The 19700-nt window shown below is 34.5% G+C and overlaps 1 protein-coding gene across 1 annotated transcript in view; it reads right to left on the bottom strand.

Annotated features, from left to right (window-relative positions):
* The window catches only part of LOC138701739 (uncharacterized), a 46741-nt gene extending 27041 nt beyond the window's left edge, over positions 1 to 19700 (bottom strand). Inside the window, exon 1 of the mRNA XM_069828966.1 lies at positions 19540 to 19700. Coding sequence (XP_069685067.1) covers positions 19540 to 19611 — 72 coding nt within the window. The 5' untranslated portion in view covers positions 19612 to 19700. The remainder of the gene's footprint in view (positions 1 to 19539) is intronic.

The raw sequence follows: 19700 nt of genomic DNA, 5'->3' as shown, positions 1-19700 counted from the left end.
CCAAAATGTTAATCCGCATTTAATCACAATAATAAAAACTTGTAAAGTGTGTAATTTTAAGGTGTTTATCAAATAAAAAACAGGGAACTTAATTATATAACAGGCAGAGCTCAGTTTAGGAGTGTTTCCAGTACAAGTGATATCCAATTTCAAACCAAGAAACATATTACTTATAGATTATTTGAGAAAAAATACCATTTAATCTGTTACTAAAGGAAAACTGAACACTATTATAAAATCTACTAAATTTGATTACACTTGTTTCTTCAATATTAAGTGCTACTTTACTAGGAGTGAACCGTTCGTTAGCTTGAACACTGTATTTCAATTTCTTATAAACTAATAATTACCCTATTTACTCGAAAGATAATTACGCAAATAAATTAGTATTGTTGTGACTAAATAATTAATATTAACTAAAAGCAATAATGGATCTAAAATGGAGATTATGAGGTATACTTATTTTTGTATGCAGATTTATTTATTTATTTACTAAATCTATTTATTTATTTTTATTTTTTTTCTTTATTTATTTACTTATTTTAGTTGTATGTATGTTTATTTATTTATTTATTTATTTACTGAATTTATTTATTTATTTATTTACTGAATTTATTTATTTATTTTTATTTTTGTTTGTTTATTTATTTACTTATTTATTTATTTACTTATTTTAGTTGTATGTATGTTTATTTATTTATTTATTTATTTATTTACTGAATTTATTTATTTATTTTTATTTTTGTTTGTTTATTTATTTACTTATTTATTTATTTACTTATTTTAGTTGTATGTATGTATGTTTATTTATTTATTTATTTACTGAATTTATTTATTTCTTTATTTATTTATTTATTTACTGAATTTATTTATTTATTTATTTACTGAATTTATTTATTTTTATTTTTGTTTGTTTATTTATTTACTTATTTATTTATTTACTTATTTTAGTTGTATGTATGTTTATTTATTTATTTATTTATTTATTTATTTATTTATTTACTGAATTTATTTATTTATTTTTATTTTTGTTGATTTATTTACTTATTTATTTATTTTATTTGTATGTATGTATGTATGTATGTATGTATGTATGTTTCTTTGTTTATTTACCTATTTACCTATCTGTCTATTTATGAATTTAACTATTTATATGTATATTTCTCTATTTATCTGTTTATCTATTAATTTTATTCCTCCTTTTAACTATTTTTGTATTTAACTATTTAAATATTTATCTACTTATTTATTTATGTATTTGTCTGTTTGTTCGTTTGTTTGTTTGTTCGTTCGTTCGTTCGTTCGTTTGTTCCTTTGTTTGTTCGGTCGTTCAAATTTTGAATGCCCAACCTTAGACTCGTTTGGCTTGCATTTGCACAGCTGACATTTTTATCAGCGTATGATATTATAATTTTCTTTCGTACATCTTTTGTTCAGAAATTTCCATCTATCAGCTGATAAAATGACGAAGGCCATGATACTGCTTCTAAAATTAACTTTAGAAACTTCATCTTACACTAAAATTGTTACAACTTTTCCCAGTTTGGAGATCGAATATAGATGTTTCACTTCAAAATTTCACATTTTATGTGTAACAGGAAACTTTCAAGTAAATTACGCAACACTCGAAAAATCCAATCATGCGTACATTTTTGAATGTGCAGTATCTAACGGAGACTTCTTGGACTTAATGTTATGCTAAAAATTGTGATTTTGTCATTAATTGAATCAGTGAGTGGAAGAGTACATGTCTAACATTACCTACATTGAGATATTGAGGGAGATAATTTTAAATATCTAATCATGCAAAAGACGTTAGGAATTTCTAATAAATTGCTCCTCAGACTTTTAATTGATGCACAATTTAATTTCCTAATATAATGAAATTCGTGTTTTTATTGAAGGGTTCATAACAAAAACCGGACATGTCCAAAAATTCAAATTTTGAGAATAGTACAGTTCTCTTCACCTCATCTCAAGCGGCATCTATTGACATGACAAGTTTCTACAAAAACCGGATTTGTGTCATTGAAATGAATGTTTGAAAGTGTGGCGTTCTCCAAAAAGCGAATTAGTCCGACGTCTGTCTAGCAAAAGACGGACAAGTCACAAACTTATTCGGTTCTTGTTTGAAAATATCATGAAGATGTGCATTAGTGTTGTCTTCTTTTGTTTCATCGCCATATTAGCTGTTATTGTCGGTATTATTGGTTAAAATTTTCATTTTACAAATGAATGATCATAAAAATGAAACAGGTTCAAATATGGAATGGCCAAAGAAGAGGAAGAGAAAAGTACAGAAGAAAGACAAAATAAGAAATGCCAAAGTTAAAGGTGGAGAACATACAAATCAAGTTGGGAAACTGATTGCAAGACGTGTGAAAACAGCTACAATAATTTGTTGGATTGAGCAAAATGTATTATGTTGTTATTAGAATAATTACATTTCGGTACGTGCCAAGAAGTAAAAGGTTGAAGGACTTGTTTTTCTTGTTCAGGAAATCATTCCAACATTAAGTTTTTATTTTAATAAAACACTTATAAAGTATTTATTTGTATGTTGATACAGTTGACAATATTAATTAAATATTATTTCATATAATTTTTCTCAATGTGTGTAATACAAATTTTTCTGCAAAAAGTGGTTAAGTTCAAATATTTATTTTTTCCAAGGAACCATATAAAAGAGAACAGTGAAACTTTTTACCAAAGATGGTAGATATATGAGATACCTGTATAAAATATGACAGATTATTATATTATATGAGAAACGTGACGGACAGTTTTCTTCACTTTCAGAAAAATTAATATTTTGGACTTCTCCGGTTTTTGATATCAACCCTTCAATTGACCAATTCAAGAGAGAATAATTTATAAATAGGGTGAATTGGTAAGCCTACTCTTTATTGATTCACATTAATGTGATACATCTTTTGAAGAAATTTGAATTCACACGCAAAAGTTCTCCTTTCCTTATTTTTATAATTGCTGTTTTTATATTGTCTTTCAGTTCATTGTTAGGGGGTGAAACCATTCTGGAAGTTAACAAATGTAAATACCTAGGAATAACATTTAGCAGCGATCTCGGCTGGGGGGGAACGCGTTACTGACACAGCGGGAAAGGCATGGAGGGCGTTACACTTTGTGATGAAGGTACTAAGGAAAGGCTCTGATAAATCCAAAGAGATTGCATATAAATCACTAGTTCGTCCAGTAATGGAATATGGTGCTGCATGTTGGGATCCTTACAGATTAGAACATATTAAGACACTGGAAAAGATTCAAAAACGGGCTCTCAAGTGTTGTCGTAATAATTCACCATTAAAATGGGACACACTCACGGAACGGAGAACGCGAATTCGATTATGTGCAATGTTCAAAACATACAGAGGTGAGCCTGCCTGGAGCGAAATAAAAAATAGGTTGCAGCCGCCAAATTACTCTTCAAGGAACGACCACTCATATAAATTGAGGGAAAGAAGACAGAGGACGGACACTGGAAAGTTTCTTTTCTCAATCGTACTATCAGGGACTGGAATGCTTTACCTGCAGACTTACTAAAGGCTTTACCAATAACCAAAAATGTATTTAAAAATAGGCTTAAGGACTTTACTAATAGACGGTAGTAACTATTTAAAGGGTGTAATTGATATCTTGTTATTTGAAGTGTTCTATCAGTGAGGAAGTGTGCTGTGTCAGTGAAGTGTGTAGTGTCAGTGAAGTCTATTGTGTAAGTGAAGTGTGCTGGTGTCAGTGAAGTGGCTTTGCAAAGTATTTGAACAGTGAAATGATTAGAAGTGTTAGTGAAATCAGGTAGAATCAATGCAGTGAGTGAGTTGACAGCGAAATAAGTGTAGTGCCGAAAGGTACTTGTGCAGATATGAACCTGTCAGACTCGTGGGTCTTAGTTCGAGCTTAGGGTTAAGATACAAATTAGATTTACATTAAATGTTATTATAAGTGGCCATGCTTCATTTTAATTTAGGATGCTCCTTGTTATTATTATTGTTATTATTATTATTTTATTATTATTATTACTACTGCTATTATTAATTATTGTTTTTATTAGATGTGTTTATTATTAATTGTCATTATTGAGTGTAATTAGTTACCACTGCCATCGGGTATATACCCATTTACAGTGTGAATAAATACATACATACATATATACATACATACATGCATACACACATACATGCATACACACATACATACATACATACATACATACATACATACATACATACATACATACATACATACATACATACATACATACATACATACATACATACATACATACATACATACATACATACATACATACATACATACATACATACATACATACAGTTATTTGACAGTGTTCTGCATTAGATCAGTGCTTAATCGAACTTGTGCTGTATTGGTTATGTACAATTTTTTGTGATCGTGGAAACGCTTATTTCAAATTCACGTACTGTTACATTTTTTGAGAGACCATCTAGAAATCTAGTAGAAGGAGTTTATGTTTGAAGTGGATAACTAACAGAGCGCGGCTAACACACAGAGTATCTTAACTAGCTGAAAGCTCCCGACGTTACGGAGAGAGTAGAATTAGGAAGGAACGAAAATGGCGGAGGATGTCGAACAGTCCATCGAAAAGGCCTTCGAGATGCTAATAAACGTGACGGAGGTTAGTAAAAATTTGCGCCAAGACTTGAAGCAAGATATTGTTAAAGCAGTAAGCAAATTAAGAGAATCGGTGTCCATGTTGAAAAGCGAGCTGACTGATAAAGTCAATGAGTTAAACAATCTCCGTAGCGAGGTGAAGAATATACGGAACCCTCAACGATCACGGAACCACTGGGTCGCATCAGCAATGTCATCTGTTAATGGATTCCCGATGCTTCAAGGCTCCATATCAGACTCCTCTGTGGTGGTACCAACTACTACACAGAAGATGAACTACTCGGCTGTAGTGGGCGGAATACAGCAAGTAAATCAGCCAAATTCCTTCAAACTACTGGTTAAAAGCAAAAACAACCAGAGCGTTGAGTATATGAAAACACTACTCAAAACGAAAGTGAATCCTATTGAGCTTAAGGTAGGCATTAATTAATTAAAAGCCTAAAAAATGGCCAGTTATTGATAGAATCAGGCAATAAATCTGAAGCTGACATTATTTGCAAAAACATTAATGAAAAATGCGGTGAAGAATTGGAAGTGAACATGAGCAAAAAAAGTAATCCAAACATTATCATATTTAATGTACCAGAAGATATAACAGTGGAAAACGCAGTAGAAGCTCTCTCTACACAGAATGAAGAACTTAACAATGATAAGGGAAATCTGAAACCAAAATTTGAATTTCAAGATAGGAAAAAATGCAAGAACCTTGTTGTTGGAATTAGTTCTGAATTAAGAAAACAAATACTAGGGAAAAAACTAAAAGTTGGTTGGAATATGTGTAACTGGCATGACTACATAAAAGTCACCCGCTGTTACAAGTGCTGCAAGTTCAATCATCGTGCCCAAGATTGCAAGGGAATTCAAACATGCCCGAATTGCACTGGAAATCACTCATTAAAGGAGTGCCAGGAGAGAAAACAGAATTACAAATGTATCAATTGTGTCAATTACAATAAATATAACAGACAACTGCATGAACGAGAACCACTCTGCGCTAGACAAAGATTGTCCTTGCCATCAAACAGTACTTAAACGGTACCAACTAAACACTGACTATTAGAATGGATTACCATGGACTCGCGTGTTTCCAGATTAATCTGCAACATTCGAGAACAGCGACTAGCAATTTGGTGGAGCTTATTACAAATCAGGGCATTGACATAACATTCATTCAGGAGCCCTACACTATTAATAATGAATTGGCAGGAATATTGAACACAATGAGGACATATACAGGGACATCACTTTATTTTTACCAACATTTTTAACATTAACCTGGCTATACTCGGAAACACTGTTACCCCCCTTCCATTACAGGAGTTTGGAGTTGCTAGTGCAATATGTAAACAAATCATTTTACTAGCTATAGGAGGAGAGAAAAGTGGTGTATCCATTTGTATTGCAGGGAAATACAGTATTACGATTTTAAGTCTGATCATTACTTTTACTGTATTTTATTAAAAAACATTAGAATAGTAACAATTTTTTTTCACAAACTCAACTCTTCAGGAGGTTATATTCATTATGTAATGCCTACTTTATTCAGCATATTACTGACCTAATTTATTCCTGAGAATTTTGTGAGCACTTCCAATAATAAACCCCAATTTCCACAGCTAACTTTTTGACCGACTTATTAGGACTTCGCTGCATCCTTTCTCTAGCATCTTCTCCAGCATTTTCTGTCACCTTTGTTGGCCATCTTATACTTCTCTTCCTTTCTGTACACTCAGTTGCTCTAAATTTATATACCAGATTAATGACATTTCTACGAAAATATTCCGTAATGATATAATCAGGAAATTGTGAAAAAACTCTTGTTCACATTCGGTTATATTGTAATTCCAGTTTCCATCATCGTCCTTCATACAAACAGTAAAACTCTTGTTTAAATAATGCTGTTAAGTACCGGTACCATATTATAGGGTACCGTACTGTCGGTAACTCTAATCTTCACTTGTGCTCAGTCCACACAGATAAATTCAGTTATGCTACACACGATACCTGTGTGAAAATAAACTTCAATAATATAAGCTCTTTCTTCTATAGAAAATGCAACATATTTCTGAAACGCACTGTACTCTGCACTGTTTACTGCTAGCAACAGCGGCCGTAAGTTTGTGTGACTGACGTTAGCAAGGACAATAGTGAAAGGGGTGGGATTCAAGTACATTTAGAAACGCAGGTACAATAAAAATTGAAGTAAAAATAAAATGATGTCTCTGTACAAGTCGCCATAGAAGAAAGAGGGCAGCGGTAATTGTCAATAACAAAGATATTGACGTTACAACAATCAGGCAAATCTCAGATGAAGATTGCATAGTCGTTGAAGTTAATTACAAGAAGAAAGTATTTTTTGCCTCAAGCATGTACTTTGATAGAGTTTCAAACATAGAGGAAGATATTAGGAAAGTTGAAAGAATTCTCACGCACATTAAGGGAAGAGGGCTACTAATTCTTGCTGACACGAATGCTAGAAATAAGCTATGGTATGACGACATAAACAATGAGCGTGGAAGGCTTTTTGAAGAAATCCTTACCGTTAACACCTTGCACATACTGAACGAAAATACGGAAATACCATCATATGAGACGGCAAGAGGCAGAAGTTCAATTGATTTAACCATCACAAATAACATACTCCTAGGGCACATAATGGATTGGAACATAGCGGAGGAAGAGAGCTGTTCCGACCACAGCATAATAACTTTCAAGATAGGCGAAGTGAACAGAGGCAAGACAAGCATCTACCACAGAGCAAGAAGAAAATTACGAAAAATTTGATCGCCTACTAGCAACACAGCTTAGCACAACATTCGGGTGTGAAATTAACGCTAAACAGTTAGACGAAGAACTAGCCAACAAGATGAAATTTTATGAAGATACGAAACTACTAGCTAACAAATTACAAAATTGCATAAGTGAATCATGCAAAGGATCTTTTAGAATAAGTATGGCAAAAGCAGTGAAACATAGCGGCAAATCTGTTCCGTGGTGGACACCGGAATTAACTGTGCTTCGAAAGAAAGTAAACGCACTTAGGAGGCGATATCAAAGGACACAAAACAACGAGCAACTGCGACAGGACAGAAAAATTAAGTACCTGGAAGGTAGTCGGCAGTACCAGTCAAAAATAAATATGTGGAAAATCAAATCATGGAAACAATTCTGTACGAATACGAAAGGATCCAATCCATGGAATATCCTGTATAAATTAGCCGCTAATAAATTAAGAGGACAAAGATCACTTACTACACTCCGAAAGAACGATGGAACTTACACTACCGACACAGCAAGCACAATAGAATATATGATCGCTCAATTTGTCCCGGATGACAGCGAACATGATGACAGTGAAAAGCACAAACAATTAAGGAAACAAACTACGTATACCTTACAATATATGATAGACCATTTTGTACCTGAAGACAGCAGACATGATGACAATGAACTTCAAGCCCAGTTGAGGAGGCAAATGGCAGAAACGTTGACTACGCCGAACGATGTGGCATTCACACAGGAAGAGATCCTTCGCATCCTACAAAATTTTGATCCCACAAAATCGCCCGGAGAGGACGGTCTGTCCAGTGATATTATACTGAGTTTCTTCAAACAATTTCCTAAATTCTTGACTACAATCTATAACAGATGTCTTGAAACTGGACACTTCCCAAAAATCTGGAAACGATCTACAATAATCCCAATAGTTAAACCTGGAAGAGAGACATGTTACAGTGTGTTAAAATATCGACCCATCAGCTTAATCAATGTTGGCGGCAAAGTGCTGGAGATGCTAATGATAGATCGAATACAACATCACATAAATTCAAGCAAGTTGTCTAGCACACGACAATTTGGATTTACACCCCAGAAAAGTACAATAGACGCCATAATGACAGTAAAACACTTCGTACTACAAAGCCTGCAAACCAACAGCTATGTTGCCTTAATCAGCCTGGATGTACAGGGTGCATTTGACGCGGCTTGGTGGCCTAGTGTTATGAGTAACTTAAGACAGAAGAATTGTCCTAAAAACTTGTACACATTAACTATGGACTACTTCCGGAACAGGAAGGCAAGCCTATGCACCAACGGATACAGCACGGAAAAAGCGGTGGAGAAAGGATGCCCACAAGGTTCATGCTGCGGGCCTGGCCTGTGGAATATTCTATACGATCCTCTACTACAATTGGACTACACATAACACTCTGAAGTAATCGCCTTTGCAGACGATTTACTTGTTATGACGAAAGGTGGAAGCATAGTGGAAACGGAAAACTACGCAAATCAAGATGTAATGAAAATCGAACGGTGGGCTCGAGATAATAAAATCAAATTCAATGCAATAAAGTCTAAAGTGCTAGTTATTACCAGGAAGAAAAGACATAACGAGGTCATAAACATCTACATTAACAACAAACCAATAGACCAGTTAATGAATTAAAGTACCTTGGAGTGTATCTAGACAGATCGTTCAAATTCAACAAGCACATAGATTATATACACGACAAAGCAATCGCATTAATACATATGCTATCAAAATCGGCAAAACTTAACTGGGACCTAGGACATAAAGCTTTATATACAATATACAAAGGAGCAATAGAACCAATCCTGACGTATGGAGCACCGGTGTGGGAGGAAGCCCTACGACAGTCCAGAAACGTTAGCAAACTCCAACGCATCCAAATGTTATGTAATATTAAAATCATCAAAGCATACAGAACAATTTCATTTGATGCGTCCTGCATTATAGCCGGCATCCAACCCATCAACATCATAATAGATGGTAATATTCAACTATATAAAGCAACGCACGGAGCGAGAGATTATGACACACCCCTAGAACCAGTAAATTGGAACCATCATGCACAAGATAAGTCTATCATAGGAACTCAGGACAACACAACCTACGCAATAGAAATCTACACAGATGGGAGCAAGACAGAAGACAAAGTAGGAGCAGCTGCAGCAATATTCCAAAACGAGGAACTCATCTGCCAGTTGAAGTACAGATTACATGCAAGATGCTCTAACAATCAGGCCGAGCAAGTTGCGATCTGGAAAGCACTACAGGAACTACAGAGAATGGAGAAGATACCGGATGAAGAGCGAGTGGCAGCTGTGTATACTGACAGTAACATCACAATATCCTTGCTGAAGAGAAACACAAAGCACAACAGACTAATAGCTCACATTCATAATACTCTTTCTGCACTACAACAGAGAAACTGGACAATCCATTTTGGCTGGGTTAAGGCCCATGCTGGCTTGTATGGAAACGAACTCGCCGACAGACTGGCAAAAGCAGCATCCACGGGAGGTGAAGTAATATACAAGAAAATCCCAAAATCGACAATCAAATCAGAAATATCACGATTAGAACTTCAAAAATGGCAAGAATGTTGGAATAGTACCATTAAAGGAGCGCTGAGCAAAGCATTTTTCCCTTCCGTCATGGACAGATTAAAAACAAAACTCCCGGTAACGCCGGAATTCGCTGCCATTGTGACAGGTCACGGGAAAACCAATTCATATTTACACCGCTTCCATCTCAAAGATGATCCAGCCTGCACATGCCACAGAGGACAACAAACGGTGAACCACCTAATCTACGAATGTCCCAATATGACAAATCAAAGAACCATCCTCATAAAAGAGATATCACAAAATGGAGGAACCTGGCCAGTCACTAATCAGCAATTAACATCCAGGCACCTACGAGCATTTCGGAAATATATTCAATCCATGAACATCTAGAACAAACCATCACACCATCACTAAATAACTCAGCACATATTAACTCTCCAAAAAACAGAACAATAAAATAATAAGTATTCCAAAAACAATTGTATTCTATAAATAGCGTCACAAACGTATGTATTTATTATATGATCCCAATTGCAAATATCAAATTGTACATTTTGTCATAACATTTCATTTGAGATCATTTTGTAAATATATATATATATATATATATATATATATATATATATATATATATATACTCAATTAACTTGTAGATACACAATAATGGAATCAATTACAAAATAACAATAAGATAAACAAACTGTAAATATAGAATATAAGAAAACAGATGGCTAAGCAGATATAAAATTCAGGTAGTCGATCTTACAAACAAATATAATCTAAGGGTAAAAGAATAATAAAATTGTACATGTGGCTCACTTTAGATATAATGTAGATATTTCAAGTTTTTTTTAGGTAGGCTATAAATGATAAAAATTGGCAAAGATAAGATGAACTCATTTTCATATTATGGAAACATGTAAGAAAATTATCAGGAATATTGTAATTTTAAATGTAAATAACCCAGGCATATATATATATATAGAAATTTCAAGCTTATAATTAGAGATTAAAATTAGTAAAGGCGATGGGCAAATTCAACTCTCATATTATGAAAAAAGGAAATTGTAGCATATTATTGTAATACCACGTGTAAATTATTCAGTATAATGCATGTAATATTACTATGTAATGGGGCATGCAGTTGATGTTCTCAATAAAATTAAAAAATACATACATACATACATACAGTGATAAAAAATTTAATCCTTAATAAATCCCCAGGAGATGAAAAAGTAACAAGTGATATTCTCCTAAGGGCATTCCGGCTCTTTCCCCTCTTCTTTACCGCAGTCTACAACATGTGTCTTCAGAAAGGCATCTTCCCAAAGCAATGGAAGCGCTCAATAATAATTCCAATTATCAAACCTGGCAAAGAAGGAAGTGACAGTGTAGCAAAATATAGGCCTATTAGTCTACTAAATGTCAGTGGAAAAGTTTTGGAAAAATTAATGATAGAAAGAATCCTCCATCACATACGTTCAAGAAACTTATTCAACAAGCGACAGTATGGATTCATGCCCCAAAAAAGTACGATAGATGCAGCAATAGCAACGAAACAGTTTGTGCAACAAAATCTACGCTTACATGGCTACATTATCCTAATAAGCCTTGATGTCCAAGGAGCATTTGACGCAGCGTGGTGGCCTATTATCCTGAACAAACTTAGACAATTAGAAATCCCAAGAATTTGTACAGCTTGTCGCAGGATTACTTCCAGAACAGAACAGCAAGTCTATGTACTAATCAATATAGAACAGAAAAGGAAGTCAAGAAGGGTTGCCCCCAAGGTTCTTGCTGCGGACCAGGCTTCTGGAATGTTTTATACAACTCTTTGCTTAATATGAACTTCACCCACAGGACAGAAGTTATTGCGTTCGCACATGACTTGTTAATCATGACAAAGGGGAAGAATGCACTGGATGCTGAAAATTTTGCAAACCAAGATATTAAAAAAATTGAAGAATGGGCTAAGGAATCCAAAATTAAGATTAATGATGCAAAATCAAAAGTATTATTAATAAGAAGAAAGAAGAATATAAGGAATGAGAAGGTCAACATCTACCTCAATAATAAACCTTTAGAACAGGTGGATGAGCTCAAATATCTTGGCATTTGGTCCACACCTGTGGAGTAACGGTCAGCGCGTCTGGCCGCAAAACCAGGTGGCCCGGGTTCGAATCCCGGTCAGGGAAAGTTACCTGGTTAAGGATTTTTCCGGGGTTTTCCCTCAACCCAATACGAGCTGGGTAACTTTCGGTGCTGGACCCCGGACTCATTTCGCCGGTATTATCACCTTCATTTCAGCTAAATAACCTAGATGTTGATAGAGCGTCCTAAAATAACCCAATAAATTAAATTTAAAAAATCTTGGCATTTGGATTGACAAAAATTTCAGATTCGACTATCATATTGACCAAATACATAACAAAGCTATAAACCTAATACACGCCTTATCTAAAGCAGCTAAACTCACTTGGTGACTGGGGAATAAAGCGCTGCATACGATATACAGAGGTGCAATAGAACCTATTTTGGCATACGGAGCGCCTGTGTGGGGAGAAGCCTTACAAAATCAGAAAAACGTGAAGAAAATTCAAAGGATCAGAGATTATTCAATATAAAAATCACAAAAGCTAATAGGACAATCTCTTACGATGCTTCCTGTGTTATAGCTGGCATTCAACCCATCGACATAGCAATACATGGACAAATTCAACTTTACAAATATACACATGGACAGTGGGAATACGACGCACCTTTGAAACCTAGAGACTGGAAGCATCCGACAGAAACTCTACAAATCAAGGAAACTGAGGATGAAGCGTACTATACCTTACAAGTATACACGGACGGCAGCAAAACAGGGGAGACGGTGGGAGCAGCAGCAGTGATATTTCATTATGACACACCCATTCGACAGTTAAAATATAGGCTAGATGGAAAGTGTTCCAACAACCAGGCGGAACAGATAGCTATACTGAAAGCTCTTGAGGAACTTCGATCCATTACCGACTTCCAAAGGAAGGAAAGTCTGCAGCCATATACTCGTATTCAGATAGTAAAGTAACCTTAACCATATTGAAAAACAACAACAAACACAACTCAATAGTAGAGGACATCTTGACAACAATTAAATCTTTGGAAGAAAATCAATGGGAAATTCACTTCAGATGGATGAAAGCCCATGTAGGCATTGTGGGCAACGAGTTGGCGGACAAATTGGCAAAAGCAGCTGCGGAAGATGAAGATCTACAGAGCATTTATAATAAAATCCCAAAATCAACGATCAGGATATCAATGGAAGAACAGATGGAACAATACAAACAAAGGGGCTCTTTCGAAATCCTTCTTCCCTTCCATCAAAGAAAGACTCAAGATAAAACTACCCCTTACACCGGACTTCACAGCAATCATCTCGGGCCCATGGAAAAACGAAAGAATACCTACATAGGTTTCACATCATAGAGGATCCAAGATGTACATGTAACAACATCCGGCAAACTGTAAATCATCTAATCTATGAATGTCGGGACACACGACAGCAGAGATCAGTTTTAATAGAAAATATGCAAAAAAAAAAATGGAGGAACTTGGCCAGTTACCAACCGACAGCTCATAACATTTCATTTGAAATCATTTTGTAAATATATATATATATATATATATATATATATATATATATATATATATATATATATACTCAATTAACTTGTATATACACAATAATGGAATCAATTATAAAATAACAATAAGATAAACAAACTGTAAATATAGAATGTAAGAAAACAGATGGTTAAGCAGATATAAAATTCAGGTAGTCGGTCTTACAAACAAATATAATCTAAGGGTAAAATAATAATAAAATTGTACATATGGCTCACTTTAGATATAATGTAGATATTTCAAGTTTTTTTTAGGTAGGCTATAAATGATAAAAATTGGCAAAGATAACATGTATTCATTTTCAAATTATGGAAACATGTAAGAAAATTATCAGGAATATTGTAATTTTAAATGTAAATAACCCAAGGCATATATATAGAAATTTCAAGCTTATAAGTAGAGGATTAAAATTAGTTAAGGTGATGGGTAAATTCAACTCTCATATTATGAAAAAAGGAAATTGTAGCATATTACTGTAATACCACGTGTAAATTGTTGAGTATAATGCATGTAATATTACTATGTAATGGGGCATGCAGTTGATGTTCTCAATAAAATACAATACAATACATACATACATACATACATACATACATACATACATACATACATACATACATACATACATACATACATACATACATACATACATACATACATACATACATTGATGATATGTGGGTTATTTCTATAAACTCTTTCGTTGTCATGCGACCGTAAGTCTTGGACTACAGTAACTCTGGAAGGTTTCAATTTTAAAAGTTTAGTATCCGTATGGGCTGAAGTTTTTAATACGCCTACTTCTTGTGCAACACGACGTAAAGATTTATTAGGAGAACGTTCAAGTGACACACCAGTATCATCAAGTTTTGCTTCTGTTAGAACCCCTCGTTTTGGCCTACGAAGTTTAGAGTTCAGCGACTCCGTTTCTATTAATCTAATGACATGGTTTGGAACTGTACCTCTATTTGAAGGTCGAATATCAGGGAATTCCTCTACATATTGCCTACACATTTGTCAACATGAATCTGTTTTGATGTAAGTTTCGTACATAAATATTCTCACAACCATACAGAACAACCGGTAATATAACTGTTTTATAAATTCTAACTTTCAGATTTTTTGACAGCGGACTAGATGCAAAAGCTTCTCAACCGAATAATAACACGCATTTCCCATATTTATTCTGCGTCTAATTTCCTCCCGAGTGTCATTTATATTTGTTACTGTTGCTCCAAGATATTTGAATTATTCCACCTCTTAGAAGGATAAATCTCCAATTTTTATATTTCCATTTCGTAGAATATTCTGGTCACGAGACATAATCATATACTTCTTTTCAGGGTTTACTTCCAAATCTATCGCTTTACTTGCTTCAAGTAAAATTTCCGTGTTATCCCTAATCGTTTGTGGATTTTCTCCTAACATATTCACGTCATCCGCATAGACAAGAAGCAGATTAAACCCGTTCAATTCCAAACCCTCTCTGTTATCCTGAAGTTTTCTGATACACTCGGGAAATTATAATTATTTAAATTGTAGGTTATATAAGCTATGTATAACACTAATATAAGGAACAGAACAGGTATTCGTGGCTAGACAAAGAGTTACAGTACCACTGCACCACGCCCTCTGCGGTGGCTGAGTGGGCAGACCTTTAGCCTGTCACGTAGGAAGTCCGGGTTCGAGTCCCGGTCAGTCCTGGGACTTAAAAATCTATAGTGACCCTTGTGGCGGACAAGGTCGCAGTTGGCGGTTTTTCTCGGGGTTCTCTCGTTTCCGCATATTAGGCACCTATATCATTCCATCACCATTTCTCCAGTTCGTCATCATTCCGTAGCATTCCCCAATCGCCGGCTGGCGACGCACCGAGGGGGCTGGCCTAGGGACGAGGGGGGATTGCCTGCTCGAAACTTGGGTACGCAGAGAACCTTAGTGTAGTCAGCCATTGTGGGTTTGGAAATGCGCAGAGCTTGAGGGTTAGAGCAATATATCGTAAAAGGTCGCAGTGTCGGATTATAGTGTTCCCCTCCCGAAAATTCCGTTCCATTCCATACTACTGCACCACGCTAGCTGCGATCAGCTAATGAAATTACAGGGCATGGTTCTGTACTACGGCTGAGGACGGAGCGGTTCGGTTCGGAGCAGTTACTGTGACGTCATCACTCGGTTGAACCGAGTACAAATTTGTGGCGGCAGATTTTAATTTTAGATAGATTGAGTCGATTTTAGACCGTACTTTGAAAGTGGAACCAAGCGTGTTTTAAAAGCGTCGTAGTAAAGAGCTTTCGCTTTGCCAATTGACGAGAAAAAAGTTCTTCTCCTCATTTCAAAATGGCGGTTACAAATTTCATTTGCGTGATTACAACTATTTGCGGAGTTATTTTTTTATGAAAGGCCTATTTAACTTTCAGTGTTGTTATATATGACAGACGAAACAAAATTGATAATAGTACATTATGCAACGACGCGAGGATGTTTATGAAACGAGCGCAAGCAAGTTTCATAATTTTCATACGAGCGTCTTAATTACCATTAGGCTATAGGCAAGTTTCAGATGACTTTTTATGCTCGACCATATTTCTAACTTCAAATTATTCGTAAGTATTCATGTTATTGTTATGTGAGTGAGTGCAATAGCCTACCTCATAATTGTGAGATGTACGCAGACGCGAAAGTATTGTTTTTTTTTTTCGGGAAACGAATATCGACGACCTTGATAATAGTAAGATACACATTAGTCTTGATATAACCTTGAAATTGAATTCGACATTGAAAAACGAGATGACAAATTGAATTTATTTGAATATTATTTACAATTAACGCTAATTATTATAGTAACAGAACATAACCTTCTGCGACAGTATTGGATTTCCAGCCTGCGTGACGTTTTGCTAGTTGTCTTCCGATTGCTTATCCGAGAATAATCGAAAACCTTAACTTTAATGAATAGGAGTACTTTAATGACATGCATTAAAGGACTGCTACCAGTTGTATAATTACTACATTTCGGCATGGTCGAGCATAAAATAATTTATAATACTAACAGCTAATAAATTAACATGTGAGGTAAACGTTAAACGCTGGAGCTAAGTAAAAAAGAAGATAGAAACGGGCACCATTAAGCGCTGCCTAAAACACTTAAAAATAACACACAGAATTATTTACTATTACGGAAAGTGGATAAAATAATCAATAAAACGTGGAATCTTAAACTGAAGAACATAATGTTTATTTCTTTTGTAACATTACTAGCCTTCAATACAATCATGTTGTCTTTGGTGAAGAGTAATATTATTGAAGTAATTAAAGTAATTATGTAACATAATTCGTAGAAATAAATACAAATAAAATGATGACTGATGTGGTAACACAAATCCAATAAACACAAATAGAAGGAAAATATAATGCACTTCCTTTTTAACATATTTCAATATTAATCAAATATTCTAATATGATGATGATGATGATGATAATAATAATAATCATTATTATGTACAGTAATATGTTCAGACTGTCAGTGTTCATTAGGCCCACTTGGCAGGTCATATAATAGGATGAACTCCTCTTCAATACTAGAGGCCTTTCAGCCCGCCTTGGGGATAAGGAAATAATTTGTCCTGCAGCAGAAAATATTTAAATACAACAGTACCAATGTTGTTGTCTGCTAGAGTTAAGTAAAATACATGAACTCTGAACATTTGAACTGACCGGTAACGGCTACGGTTAACCGAGTAACTTCGGTGCTCCGCTGCCAAGCACATAAACCGATAGAACCGAGTAACTCAACAGTTCTACTCGCTCCGTCGTCAGCTCTATTCTGTACTGTTCTTAACCTCAATACAATTATATCTATGACGAGGAAATGATGATTTGGAATGCTCGAACACAAATGTTCTCAATCTTACTGCATCAACAGAATTCAGCCTCTTTGGGGTGAGATAACGGAAACCATCAATTGGACGGAGTTATGTAATATAGACCAATTTGAAAAAAAAATGGAGATATTTGCAGAAATCTGTTGTTGACTTGATTATTTAACTTATAAAAAAAATCAAGAGTGCGATATCTGTACTCTGCTGATATTTATAAACAAAATTCTTTTATTGCATAAAATTTATTTATTTATTTTGCTTTGCAATAGTAAATCAACTACTGGTCTATTATTAAAAATCGTTTACCCTTTTTTATATAACAATTTGTGGTACTTTTGTAATAGTATGTGTTACAATACTTCTTACGTCAAATGTATAATAAATAACCAGATTTACTACATCTCGAGAACAGGTTTTTGTCGGTTGGTCTCTTATTGCATAACTCCGTCCAATTTGTATTCAGCATAAACCTAGGTTGTAATTACTCATAAATAAATTTAATAATAATAATCGATATATGTTTTCCTGGCTTTTAGTTATCAGTTCATACAATTCCTGAACATAAAGCTTGTTTAATTTTGCTGCAAGAACACATTTAGCAATAGAAATATAATTGTGGGTTACCATTGTCTTACCCCAAGGCGCTGAATTTAGACTAACATTGTCTATCAAACTAAAAAACGCCGTTCTTGGACTTGTAATATTTATTTCACTGATTCAATTGTACCTCAAACAAAAGACAGACGTAGTCCCACAATCAGAGTTTAAGCCACAATCGCATTTGTCACATTTTGCTAATCGATTTCCAAAAATGCAAAAAATGTTGAATGCAAATGTGCAAAAATGCGACAACCACTTTCAACTTTAGAAACTAAGATGGTAATGGAGAAAATTAAATCAGAGATGTGTTTAAATTAATCTGAATTTAAATGAAATGCTAATGGCATGGGGAATGTTCAAAAAGATATTGAGCAATACATTTACAGGAATTGACTTCAAAGAGTTGATGCAATTCATGTAAGTTAAGTGAACAATTTCTTCTAATTGATTTATATAGTTCCTTTGCATAGTGTAAATTGTGAGCGAAGATTTAGTTGTGTGAATCTTGTAAAAATTGGAATTACAAAATTTCAGTAAAAAGAATTAGCACTCTGCTAACAATAAATCTTGACGGGCCTACTAGTAAAGAATTTCAATGTTTTTAGAGTGCCCATAAAATAACGCATTTTAATATGATGTAAATTCAGCGGTAATTGATTATAAACATACCTACGTCTAATGATTTACTTACATATTGTAAGTATATCTAGAGTGTGATAATATGGATTGAGAGTAATAAAACTGCAAGAAACAAATTATACAACTTTTTGTTTCTGCATACTTTATTAATTTTATCTTTCTGCACAATTATTTATAATATTGCACAAGCGTTCCGCAATTTGCACAAATATAATTTTTCATTTGTGCATTTTTGCGACAATTATTTAGTTTCTAGCTTAAACCCTGCTCGCAATCGATGGAATTTAAAAATAAACTGCCATTTTTTTTCGTGTTTTTATTGGTTATTTTACAACTCTTCATCAACTGCTAAGGTTATCTAACGTCTGGATAAGATGAAAGGTGATAATGCCAGCGAAATGAGTCCAGGACTAGCACCGAAAGTTACCCAGCATTTGCTCTTAATTGGTTGAGGAAAACCCCGGAAAAAACATCAGCTAGGTAACTTGTCCCAACCTAGTATTGAACCCGGGCCCGCTCGTTTGACGGTTAGGCATGCTAACCGTGATGGACTCTTTTTCGTATTAATCATATTTTAAGTGTTTAATTTTTTTAGAAAACAGCTTTAGAAAAAGTGAAAAAGCTAGAATCTTTTTCGTAAAATTTGTGTATAAAAAGCTCCGATTCATGGGAACTTCGATGATTACAGCAGAAAAGAATACAATTCAAGCACACATACCTTACTTGCCGATACCCAAGATAAACAAGCGACTGCACTAATAAACGCAACAATCAGCAGTTTTTTATCCATGTTGTTTGGAATATGCGCTTCTGCGAACTAGGTGTGTAACACTTACTTCGGTTTTTATATTTCACATCTGATGATTATAAGAAGTGCAA

This window comes from Periplaneta americana, chromosome 6 (assembly GCF_040183065.1).
Source record: "Periplaneta americana isolate PAMFEO1 chromosome 6, P.americana_PAMFEO1_priV1, whole genome shotgun sequence".
NCBI lineage: Eukaryota > Metazoa > Arthropoda > Insecta > Blattodea > Blattidae > Periplaneta > Periplaneta americana.
Note: the sequence above shows the minus strand (reverse complement) of the source record. Positions and strands in the feature narration are given on the sequence as shown.